This window comes from Melozone crissalis, unplaced genomic scaffold (genome assembly GCF_028551555.1).
Source record: "Melozone crissalis strain CALT ecotype California unplaced genomic scaffold, PUWL_Pcris_2 ptg000027l_1, whole genome shotgun sequence".
Classification (NCBI taxonomy): domain Eukaryota; kingdom Metazoa; phylum Chordata; class Aves; order Passeriformes; family Passerellidae; genus Melozone; species Melozone crissalis.
The window spans coordinates 67997958-68011495 of record NW_026535805.1 but is presented as its reverse complement, the minus strand read 5'-3'; the positions used below and the strand labels follow the sequence as shown (position 1 = coordinate 68011495).

Below are 13538 nucleotides of genomic sequence, written 5' to 3'. Positions count from 1 at the left end.
CCCCAAAATCTTCTACTGGTACAGTACATGCTTTCTCAATGCTGAATCCATTAAGATACTCATATTTAATGATATTGTAAAACATTTTCTTTTGAGTCACTGAGGCAGACTGAGTATCTTCTGACCAAATCATAGATGCAAACTGACAGAGAAGTGAAGGCAGGACATGATGTAAGATATACTGAAAGATCTCAAAGGCCTGGGGACAACTTTTTGAGATACTCTATATCCTTCAATGCCCTTTTTGTGAAGGGTCTGGAAGGAAATGTATTTTAATGGCTATAATTTATAAATGTTGTTCCTGGTCATATTCAAACCTGGCATTATCTGGGTTCATTTATAAATGCTAATAACAGTGCTAATTTCCAAATAGCTAAACCAAAAACAAATTAAAAATGCTTAGTGTATGGAAACAATCTGATGGCTATGTCTGCTATGAAACATGCAATGAGATAGAACACAAAATTTCTCCTGAAATTCAGTGGTTACTGAGCTTTACTTGAGTATTTTCTTTCACTAGACAAATATTAGAACAGTGTAAGTACTATGCTTTTGTTCTTTGTATCGTCTTTTATAGGCTAAAGGAAATTGCAGGCTGCAAAGTCATTCTAAGGATTCAACATTGGAATTGAAGATCATGTAATAAGAACTTAACTTCAGCTATTGTGCTTTTATTATCTCCACCTGTTGGTTTATTAAAAATCTTATTGTACTACAACTGTTGTTTCCAAGAATAATAATTATCTTTTGTGATTAGCCCATCATAATATTTCAGAGATAGCTGATGCAATTTCAGGCTCACTGTGTGTGGAATTAGATCTTTCATTCTCATTAAAACAATAAAGAGACGGCAATTCACTCAGTCACTACCCTCAGAATTTATTCAAGTGAGTTAACTAACATAGCAATATAATTATTGGAACAGAGAAACAAGAGTTAGCAAACTGTTCCTATTTAGGCTCATGGGTTTTTTCCCTTTTATACTGTTTTCTTCTGCTGCGCCTAAGTGTACAAACTCGTCTGTCTCATCTGTGAGGCATTTAAGTAAGGTTTTATTTGTTGGAAACACATACTTTTTCACTTATACCATAGATGCAATCAGAATCTGCTCTGTTTGACTGCCAGAGGAAAAGACAGAACAGCTTTACTGAAGTTCAACCATAGTTGAGTTACTCAGCTGTTTACATTGAACTTCATTGCATTTATTACAAGAAGAACAAATCTAAATGAAAGCAAGGAGAAACAATGCAAAGACTAAGAATATTTTTTAAAAAGAACATAAGAATTAGGATGCTTACAGTTACTACAATGTTATTTCAGGGGTCTCTCCTGTCTATTTTTGTTTTCCTTTTAAAATTTATTCACAGGAATTAAAGTTTGAGGCCAGTTTATGGTCTGAAATCCTGTTTAGGGATGGTGGTTTTCTGAAAAGAATGAGTATTATAGATCCAACTCTGCCAAGATCCATTCACTTAAGAATGGTAAACTCCTACCAGAATGGAGTGGCCCGGAGTTCTCTTAGCTTGGTGTCTGCAGTTTTGTCTATTATCATGCAGGTGGTGAGAAGCTGGACTTTTGCCATTCACGCAGTGTTTCTTCACTTCATTCCTCTCTTCACTTAGTATTTCTTTCTCTATAGCAAGATATATTTTTCAGTGACTGCCTTGTATCTCTTCCATCATGAACTGCAAGGATCCACCTAATTTCATTACCTGCTCCATGCACCCTGCTAAAACCCAGAGTGCTTTCCTGCTGATCGTAACACTGCAACTGCTCACCTCTGTGACCGGGCTTAACTGATTTAAAGGGTTTGAAAAAGTTGTCATGAAGTTTGCAATTTTTCCAAGAAATCTCTCCTAATGGAGAGTAATACACTGTCTAAAGTAACAATAACTGTTGTAAATGTATTTGTTCGCCAGAAGATACTTAGTTGTACTGTAAAGGGAATATTCAATATCCACATCAGCTAAAGCATATCAGTGTTAGAGTAGTTCTATACCATTCTCCTAGTACATGCATCTCTGATCTAGAAATGTGGGGGATTGGTCCTTCAATTATATGAAAATTTAAAGTGCTGTAATATAATTGCGTTGATAATTGGTATTGTTTCTCATTTTAGGTTAGGGTGGTTGGTTGACCTTGCAGTTAGCATGTAGTATCTTTGCTGTTCCTGCTCACTTTTCCTCTCTGGCACAGGTTGCAGAGAGTATCTACTCCCTCATGCACTGCCTTCTCCTCTAAACTCAATGTTCCCTTTCTTACTTCTCACTGTTGTGTGTGTGTGTGGCTTCCACTCTCTGGTGTATTCTGCCCTTTCCTAAATATATCTTCAGAGAAACAAACTTTCTCATGGCTCACATCTGATTTGAAGAGAGACTGAGAATTGGGGCTGTTCAGCTTAGGGAAGAGAAGGCTCACGGAAATGTTTCTTATCATATATACATATCTAAGGGACAGTGTAAAAAAAGAGGTTCAGACTTCTCAGTGGTGTTCACTGAAAGTATGTGATGCAAAGGGTACAAAATCAAACATAAGAAAAAGCTTTTTAAATGTGAGGGTGATAAAACACTTGAATAAATTTCCCAGAGACATTGTGGATTTTCCATTCTTACAGCTATTCAAAACCGAACTGGACAAAGCCCTGGGCAAACTGTTTAGTTGTCACTTTCAAGTTCAATTATTCTTGTATACATATGATGACTAAAGACCACATATATACACCAGCAATATTCCTATGTCAAATTTGGTCTCAGTGATTTGATTAGAACTTACCTAAAGCAAGTAATAGCGCTTTTTCTGGCGTAAGCCTTTACTTCTAGAATTGCATGGAAAGCATTTATTTTGAAGTTCATTGTTTTAACAATGAATTATGAATTTGTTTACAAAGAAAGTAAATCTTCCAGCTCTTTAAGTATCCTGCTGGGAAAGGATAGCTTCCTGGCAAACTCGTAGCATTTAATTCAACTGAGATTTTACATATGACCTTTCTTTCAAACCTCGGTTGAGTTCACCTGAGTCAATAATGAACTTGGCTTCATTTGGCTGAGACTGTACAGCAAATGCTACAAATTAAAGACTGCTACTTGAAGCTATTGCAGAGTTTATTTATTTTTTTTAAATTTATGTTGAAACTGAGCTGTTATACGTGCATACGAAACATTGATATTTTAGGAAAATAAAGCTGGTGCAGTTCTTAGGCACCCTTTTGCAATGATACATTGCTTCTGTTTGTTGTGTCGAGAGTAAGTTAATGGTTAAGTAATCAAAGACAGGAAATTTAGTAAGGAAATAAAATGGGAGGTTTTGGAGAAGAAAAAAGTAATGCACACAAAAGATCACATTTGCTATTTAAGATCTGCATGATAAAAACTTGTATGAAAAAAAAGGATTTTAATGTTTGTATTTCCTAAATGCACTGCAAGCACTGAATTGTTTTGCAATGATATTTCCCCCTACTCCAGAATGCTTTTGTGTCTGTTTTGGCTCAGTAAGTAAAACCTTTTATTTCTGAAAATCTACATATTTTTTTTAGCATTTTCTTTGGACCTGTGTTCTGAGGTAATGTTATTCTTAAAATACCCATGCCTTGGGATACCTATGTTCCTGCTGTTTCTGTCACAAGTGAAAAACAGCATGTTGTGATGTTAAGGTACTTTGTGAGATAGAAGCCCCAATTTTTTAAAAATTATTTAAACATTAATGTCTATTTTTAAAATTGTATTTAATCCTTTTGATGGACTCAGTATTTTCTAAAGATTGGTAACAACTTTTTCTGTAATGTGAAGGTCTCTGAAGTATGACTTTAAATTCATCATTTAAATTCATCATTATCCACATGGATTCTATCTTCACTTTTATTTATTTGATAAAGAACAGGTCAAGTAGGTAGTTTACTTGCCTTTAAACTGGAACCAAATGGCATCAGAAAAATTACAATACCCAGATCTCTATTCTCTGCTGCAAACCTGCCTGCGTAGAGCTTGGTGAAGCCTGGATGTGCTACCCCAGAAGTAGTTATGACTATATTAAATCCTAAGCCAAGTATGTTCACTGTTTTGTTTTGGTTTTTTTCCATTAGCAGTTTGGAACCACTTTCCATTTAGTCTTTGGAAGCACAGAAAGGCAATCTCCATTCTTTCTACTTGTCAAAATAATTCCTAACCACCAAAATGAGAACTGAATCAGGTGGTCTCATCAGGGCTCTGCACTCCTGATTGCACTGCAGGTCATTTCTCCACATATTATGCCTGAAGCAAGAACTGCTGTATTAAACACCACACCTTCTGCCTGTATTAAGGCAGACTTATAATCTCTTCCAGGAAAAGTGAATATCCTTTGCTACTGTTTCCTTCAGAAAGAATTCCTTTTATCTTTTTTGTAAATGAGATTTAGGAGCTTTCCACCTGTTAGAAATATGTTTCTAAAGACCATAAAAACTTTGATGGGAAGATTCATTTGGCAAAGTTGCATAGGTTTGAATTAGCTCACATTGTCCAGCCTGTATCGGTAAGTCCAGGCTATTTGTTAGTAATAAAGAATTCAGTTCTCTATTTATACTGCATTTGTGCTGAATTTCTAAATTGAAAGGTTTATCTTTCTTTATCTCATTGGTCTTAGATTCTTGAAAAGTTTAATTAGGCTTTTATGTCTTATCTAGATACTGGTATCTAGAAAGAATTGCTAATTTTATCATGTTCTATTTAGTGGCTATGTCATTTGAATCAGTGGTAATATGTTCCACTCCTTCACTGACAAGAAAAATAACCTTTCTGATGGCAGCTGATAGACTGAGATTGGTGACCAATTCTTCTCATCCAAAGATAAAGCAGATGGGAATTTAGGCAGTTTTCAATCTGTGGAGTCAAGGATTTGTATAAGCTGAGAAATGCATTTTGTTCAGTTTTTTTTTTTTCCAGAGTCAGAGGCCTTTGTTGTGACTTATTTATACTTCAATGTCAGATATGCCTAATCTGTTCATATTGATAGCATGTTGATATTCCTCAGAAGGATAACTTGTACTTGAGTGAGTTTCCTTAATAAGGAGATGGAGTGCCATGGGAGGTGCCTTACAGTGTCTGAGATATTCTCTTGATCTGGCAGAGATGCCCCTCTCTGGAGTGAAAACAGCCTGGGGATCAGGCAAAGACATTTCAAAAGTTAGCAGAGACATCTTTTGAGGCAGTTGAAGAGGTCCTCATCCAGGTGAAAAACAATGCTCAGATTAATAAAGAATCTGAAGAAAAAGACTGTAAGTCACGATCCCAGAGTTTGTAACATTCTGACAAAACATATTGTGTTAACACTACTTGTACATAAATGCCCAAAAATTAATTTTGCATACAGAGAACACAAGAGTAAAATAACAGATAAGTACTTTGTCTTTCTAGTCAATTTGCTATTGCAATACCTGGCAAAATCTGAGAAGTTTTCATTCTTGTTTATTGTTGGCTTTGCCTTGTCCTTTACTAAAATTCCATTTACTGGCAATTTTGTCATCATGCTTTCACAAGGAGAGCTTTCTTTCTTTTTATTTGCAGCATTTTTAAAAACTTGTCAGAAAACCAGAGTGAATTCTCGAGTCTTTATTCACTCTAGAGTGTTAATCCCTAAACATTTTCTAGATACCAACATTAATGCAATACTTTTTGCATAAATTTTTATTTAAAATCTGTTGATAAGATATGAAAGTTTATTAAAAAAGCTTAAGATAGTTTCTGTCAAGAAAAAAAAAAAAGAGAACAAGAAACGAAATGCTGTGAATGATGTACTTTTTGATGATCATTCAAGTTCTTAACAGAAAGTTGCCCTGGAGGACTCTGACATGGTCTTTTAACTTCTTTGTCCTCAAGGGTTTGAATCTACTCAGTGTGAGGTTCCAAAGTTATCAGGGCAGGCTCAGAGTATTCTCCAGCTTTTCTCAGAAGACTTAACCAAGAGTGACAGAATTCATTTCCCATGCAACTCTTGACAGGTGTCATTGAGAGGGAGCAATCTCCATCTACTCTCTCTGTGATTTACAATTGAGTCCCCAGGGTGAAAGGCAATTGGGGAAATACTGCCTTAGTTCTGTATGCCAGCCAACTCAAATTCTTTTCTAAAGTACTCCTTACTGCAGCCCTTCTTAGCAACAGCACATTTGTGTGTATATTTAAAAACTGATAGCTGATCTTAAGTGGCACTGCAGGCATAATTGTGGTTACTTTTTAACTTGAGGGATCGTATTCTCTTGCATAATCATTTGGTAAGAATTCATGTATGATGCAAGGATTTTGTTTACAGAGCACATGCTTAAATTATGCATTTGGTGACTGTTTTGTATTTCATTCATCACTGAGCTGTCTAAACAGATACTGCTGGTATTGAAGTGAAAACTCGGAATCACACAGAAAAATTGATTCTTTGGGACTGCAATATATTCCTTGAACATTCCATATTTCTGGTCTGCATAGAGAATTAACTTTTTCTGTTCTCCCTATCGACTTGTAAAAAAAAATTCAGTTAAAATTGCTTTTGGGTGGCTTTGGGCCAGCATATTTCATGAAGCAAAGTTCCTTTTAATTTCTAATACTGACTTCCCATAATAAGCAAGGTTGTCACGACTACCTGTTAAACCAAATATTTTGTTTTAAACATTTATATTTGATTTTGTTTTCTGTTAATAATCTCAACTTCACTAAAAAAAGGGACAGCTCATATGAATGTTAGTTAAAAATTAAACCTAGGTAGAGAATTGAATAATCCATAGGATGAGAAAATTTGAAAGGAGTTGTATTCATGAATCTACAAAACCTTTAATAAATGCAAGAATTTTTAATATGCAGCAGGTTTTTCTTGTTTCAATAGATTCTTCTGAGATTAAAATAATTTGAACTACTACTTTCAATGTTCTCTTTCAACTAATCTAGCGCACATTTGAGTTCAATAGCAATGATTTTCTCTAAATTGCAGTGAAACAAAAGCACTTTTTGTATTTTCTTTTGAAGAAATTCTAAAAAGGCATTTCACTGTTTATTTTTCTGCTTTTTGTTTTACATATTTTTATCTGTACTGCATTTCCCTCTTTATCACTTTGATCCAGAAATAAAATAAGCAGTCAATATTATAGTTTAAAAAAATAGCACTTTCTGTGGAGTTCCCACAACTCCCAAACGAGATTTCTATATAGTCTATGATACTATGATGAGTTGTCTACATTTTTGTTCTGGAAGGCACTTTTTTTTAAAGGTTTGTGCCTGTAGACCTCTACTGTCCTTCCCATTCAATCAAAGAGAATACCAGAGCATCTGCAACTTTATTCTCAGACAAAACAACAATAACAGCAATAAAACCCAAAACAAAACCAAATAAACAAACAAAAACCTTAAAACAAACAAATGCAAAACCCCTAAAACCACCAAACAAAACCACCCAAAAATCCCACCAGAAATTAAACTAAAAATATAGATATCACGAAAAAGGATTCTTCTTACATCATAAGAAACTTAATCTAATAAACAACATGAATCTTGTCCTACAGCTTGGGAAGAATTCAGTAGTAAGTTCCTCATGCAAATTTGCACTAATTTTGTGTATTCATTAATGAAATTTTACTGTAAAAGTGGATGTCCTATTTAAGCTGTGAATGCCCAGTTTATAGTGCTATATTCCTTAGATAAAACAAATTTGGATGATATTAAATGCAGACTACTAAAAATGCATCTGTACTGTAGATCTCTGTGAGTATAGCAAGGAGTTCTATTTTCCGAGGATAAAATTTTCTAAAATTTTAAATGTGATTACTATATTGAAAACTGATATTAATTCACCTTTGGACTATTGGCAGAGAAATGTAATTATTATTTTTCCACAGGATTTTACATATATTATTACAGCCATAAAGCACAATTCCATCTTTTTTTATCTGTGTCATGTAAGGGAAGAGCTACTCTTGAAGGTGTAGTTGCTAGAACAGGTAGGTGTCAGTGGAATGGACAGGTGTTATTTTGCCATAGTTACTTTTTGATACACGCTTTTGTTGGAAAATGGTGCACTGATTATAACATGGGTATAGGTCTCAAGAAGACCTGAATTCAGTTCTCTACCAGTACAAATATTCCATACAACTCTGGACTTCATTTTTTGATATGGTGAGTCACAATAGTCGCATTGTGTAATTGTGAGGTGGGAATCAAATTACCATAAAAAACAGTTTTAGCTTAATAAAAAGGCTTTTAAATACCACTTCTGTGTCTGAAATTAAATCAATATGTATTTTTAAATTAAACAGTGCCTGAAATGGGAGCAGACTTGCTTCTACTTATTTAGATGTTTTTTTCATTTGAACCGAGTGGCACATTCACAGGAATTGTTTGGCGCATGGCTCAGGGGTTAGTATGGACAGGAGGATCATTCTTCATGAGCTGTTCAGAGAAATTCACTCTGTGCTGGAGAGTAGCAGCGCACAGTGGCATAGGCTGAGCCACCATCTACTGGCCTCATGCCAGAAAACAAATGCTGGCTTTCTTTAATTCACATTGATACAGATGTGTATTCAAATGTTTAGGAACATGTATACATTTATGTGGAAAAATTAAGTGTAAGGATGTGTTTGTACAAGACAACTTATAACTATGCGGAGGATGCAGGCTAGTTCCAAAAGCAGAAACTTTACAGCAGCATCCACCCAGCACTGCACTGTGTCTAATTGCCTAGGAAACAGGGTTAATCAGGATGCAGATTGTGTTGTTTCTGGGAATTGTGCTGGTTTCTGTAAGAAAGGATTGTACTGTGAGTACATATGAGCTCCTTCAGATCTAGCTTAATGTTTTAGTAAGGTAACCTGTCAGTGGACTCTACATTTTACAGACTTTCACATATGTCCCTGTTCTACAATGATAGCTATATTGGCAGTGCAAGAATTAGACTTAGCTGACAAAGATGAGTAACTATGGAAAAAAAGCAGTAACAAAGAATGTGTCATGTAACAGAAAAAAGCCTTTCTCTTCATAATACTCTTAAATAGAGATCCTCAGAAGAAAGGATTTTTGGAGCTCTTCAAAGCAAGTACAGAGACACAGACTTCCACATCCAAATTTTTTGCAGTTTTTGAAGAGCAGTGAGATATTAGGACTTGATATTTTTCCCTGTCTTATGGAACAGAAAAAAACTAGCTAAGAGCTAAAGAGGTATTTTTTTCTGACAATGAAATCTTATGTAAACACATATTTATTTAACCTGAATTTACCTGATTTCTGTACAAAATGTTATGGTTATAACACTATGATTAAATAAAAGTTTTTTATATGAAATATAAGCTGAACTATTGTAATGTAAGCTGAATGTAACTTCTCTGTTGAATTATTTCATAGGATTCACCATAAATCAAATAGGAATATTTTCAGTTAGGAGACTAAAGTTTTATTACTGCTCAGGAACACAAAAAAACCCAAAACAACAAATCTCTTTCATTGAACATAATCATTCTACGTAATACCTTTCTAATACTTTGTGTACATCATTGTAATACCTAATTTTTAAAAATTTATTGGACTTTTCTATGTAATTGTATTTTCAGTGTCTTTAATAACAATTGGTACATGAAAAATAGGTTTCTTTATGCTAAGAAGAATTTTTTCCCCAAAGATTACTTCTAAAATAATTTTTATGAAGAAAAACTTTAGATTCATATATTCATTCATTCTTTAGACCAAGGTATATGTTTGTTTAGAATTGTGAGGTTAAAATTATGAACATTTAACACTTTTAAGAACATCACTTTAAATGATAAGCATAAATAAGTTAAAACTGGATTTTGCTCCAGATTAAATTTAAGGATGTTAGAATTTTTCTAAAATCCTGATGCTTTTTTAGCTGATTGCATGAAATGTCCCTTCAATGAATGAGTATTTGCACAAGATGCCTTGTTCTAGGGTATTGCCTAATCACCACATTTAAATCTTATGTATGGTTAAATTTAAGCTTTTGAATAAATGGAGTAAAAAGCAGTCCATTGAAGACCATGTATATCTTACTTCTAAAAGTAGTAGTAGTAGTAGTGAAAATCTTATCTATATTTTGTCCATTGATTGATTTTTCATGAAAACTGATTTGAACTAAATGACATACTTGAAAAGTAGATTCCTGTGGTTCTTTGATGAGCTTTAATTACTATAGGAATTATATTGTAAGGGTTTTTTTTAGTTTATTTATACTGTTATCTTAAGAATTAAGTTGAGAGGGGTGGAGTAGGTGTTTCTAACTTTTCATATAGTTTTCAGATTAACAGACAACAAAACTGAGTGTTTTAAAAAGTCCATTCTAACCCAAGCTTTTGAATGAATCTATGACTCTGCGGTCACTGCAAAGTATAAAATGAAGGGGTGGGGACGGTAGCTACGCTTTATATAAAAACAAAACAGCAATGAAAATACCCATAATTTTTTATGTTTTTAACGTCTATCTGAAAAAATTACTTCATGCTTTTTGGTGCTTACTCTCACTCCTGCTCCCCTATCGAGTATTTGATTTTCCCTGTTGTCCTTTACCTGTTCTACACATTAATAGCAGAAAATTTCCTTAATATTTGAAGCAAATTTTCCCATTAGAGTAAAATTTTTAAAAAAAGGAAATGTCATATTTGAACTGTTCCTTCACATAAAAATTATGTAGAAGTCCAAACTAAGCCTACCAAGGGAATGATAAAAAATCCCTCCAATTTCTCTTTCATCTTTGAACCACTTGTATACTTGATAGTATGTATCTTGTCCAAGATTATTAAAAGAACTGGAGTAAATTATAGTATTACTTTCAAAGCAAAAAGATCTAGTATCTTACTTAGGGGTCAATATTTCTGATATTTATATCAAATAAACCTACAAAGGAACTGTAGATGAACCACAGTCACGAGCTTCTGTTGGAGCAATGAAAATCATTGCTTGCTAAACTTATTGCTGTTATGCCTCAGCAATGAAAACTGTTTGTCTTACAGTGGTGAACTGCTCTGATCCTGGCTTTGTGGAGAATGCAATTCGTCACGGACAGCAGAATTATCCTGAAAGTTTCAAATACGGAACGAGCGTGGCATACCATTGCAAGAAGGGCTTTTATCTCTTGGGCTCATCTGCACTGACCTGTAAAGCCAATGGGTTATGGGACAGATCATTGCCAAAGTGTTTGTGTAAGTGTCCATTTGGTTGGATTAGCATTAAAGAGTTGTACATGATTTTAAATCATGATAGAAAAAAGTGTAACCATCTATTAAGGAACAATGTGGACTTAAAGATCAATAAATTGTAAATTGTACATCTCAGTAAGGAAACATTGGGACAAAATATCATGCAACTTACATTATTAAAAATGTGTTTCCAGGGAACTGTGAAACTATTATTTCAAATGCCAGAAAGTCAACATTAATTTTCCCTATTGGTGAATTGTTAAGGTATCTGGAAACAGTTAGGGAAATCTAAAATTATTGTTTATTTGTTTTAATCTAGAATAATAGTCTAAGACTATTATTGCCTATATCAGATATTTATTTTTTTTCAGACTCATTATAGTGTATATATGAGAACAAATCTGTGAAATGTTGCATAGAAAAATTTGGCTGAAGAGGGTCTTTTCATAACATCACTTCATATTTCCTCCATCACTTTCTCCTCAGAGAGGGAAAAAATCTGGTGTTTCCTATGATCAGTAAGCTTCATTTCAAAAAAAAATAACAATTTGCTTGAGTTTAATTTCCATTGAGATATTTTCCTTCTCTGATCACTGTTAATTTTCTGTCATGATTTCTGATTTGCAATGCAATGAAAAGAAGTTGTAAATGAAATTGAAGTATATTTTAATTTAAAACACATCAGATGCTTTTTAAAGTGTTTGCTTTACAAAATTGCATTTTTTTATAAAATAATTTATTTCATGGATTTACACTTATATAGCAGAGTAATGAATGTCACTATGTTGGTGAATTTTTTTCTTTATTATGCTTTTCATACTGCTATGTATGTAATATTCACATGACCCAAGTAGTTTTTTGGGGTGTTTTTTTCACAATAATCTATGCTTTCAGTGTCTGTCGATAAGAGCTATAACCTGAAAAAGTGGGTTTATTCACATTTCAGTAGTAAAATAATTAGGGAAAATACAAAATTTTAAATACAAAGTAGCTGCATAATTTTTTTTAGTTTGGCCAGAATATTTACTGGTGCCAGCATGTTCTTTACTTCTTGTATCTTAGAAAAATAAATATGATTAAAAATTATAAAAAATTATCAGTAATCCATTTTCCTCTTGCTCACTCTAGTTCATCATATTGCTAAAATAATATTACAGAATAAATATTTTATTTCACTATGCTGCTGAAACTGTACCTAGCTGTAGATATGGTAAAGCTGCTTACATCATCATATCTGCAATATATAAGTGCATTACAGCAATAGCCTTATTTGGTGTCTTCCTTCCTATTGCTAACCAAAATAAGCTGTGCTATTTGTAGGGAAGGATCATGAACAGAAATGAATGAGGAAAGAAATCTATATATTTTTAGAAAAAAGCTAAAGTGGATAGGCTAGTTTTATACATAGTTTTGTGCTTAATCTTACGAATGACCAATAAATCATCTATAGCAAGAAGAAAACAAAAGCTATGTAAGAGTTGAAATCCAGACAGATGTATATTTTGTGGAACCAGCCTTGTATTTAAAAGTTCTGAGAGTTTTTTTCCGTGCTACGAAAACATCTCATAAAGTTGTGTTCTTTCCTCTGTTAGCCATTTCTTGTGGACATCCTGGGGTACCTGCAAATGCAATTCTTTCAGGAGACAAATTTACATATGGCTCCATAGTTCACTATTCTTGCACAGCGGGTCGAAGGCTCATAGGAAATTCTACGAGGGAGTGCCAAGAAGATAGCCACTGGAGTGGGACTCTCCCTCACTGTTCAGGTACTTGTACCAACCATTATCTGAAAGTCACCTTCTCATATGAGTAAGGCTATTCTCACAGATTTTTTTGGCCAAATTTTTTTTTTTTTATTTTCCAGCTATATTTTCATTGCACCAATAGCCACTTTGCTGTATCACACCCTTTTACTGAAATATTCTCATAATCATCTTATTCTCTTTGTCATTACTTCACAACTTCACTCCTCAGCAAGATGCTCTAGTTGTATACTGCAGTGTGTAGAAGACACAGCAAAACAGTGTTTCAAACCTGGTCAAGTTTTGCTTAAAAAGAATACATGTGTTACATTGTATTTTTTAGAACATTGTTATGTGTAAATGAAAGTTTTTACATCAGAAAATTTTGATTAGGAAACTCCACACTAAAGGTATTAAGGTAAACTTTTACCTTAAACCTTTAAAACTTGTACATTTTGCTCCTCTTTTCTCTTGCAGAAATCTACTTTATTATTGTCACAATGTCTTTATTATTGTCATAAATGTCTGATGTGTTCTTGGTGCTGGGAGGAAGTACAGGAACAGTTCATTCTCCCCTAGATTATGCAGATCTAAAAGAAGCCATAAAACATCGCACAGTTTTTTTGAAGTGTACAAACCAGGAT

General features: G+C 33.8%; 1 protein-coding gene across 2 annotated transcripts in view; it reads left to right on the top strand.

Annotated features, from left to right (window-relative positions):
* CSMD1 (CUB and Sushi multiple domains 1) overlaps positions 1-13538 on the top strand; it is a 1069501-nt gene that overhangs the window by 1019817 nt on the left and 36146 nt on the right. For both annotated transcript variants that reach the window (XM_054280127.1, XM_054280126.1), the window contains exons 55-56: positions 10967-11155; positions 12745-12918. In XM_054280127.1, the coding sequence (XP_054136102.1) occupies positions 10967-11155; positions 12745-12918 (363 nt within the window). The remainder of the gene's footprint in view (positions 1-10966; positions 11156-12744; positions 12919-13538) is intronic.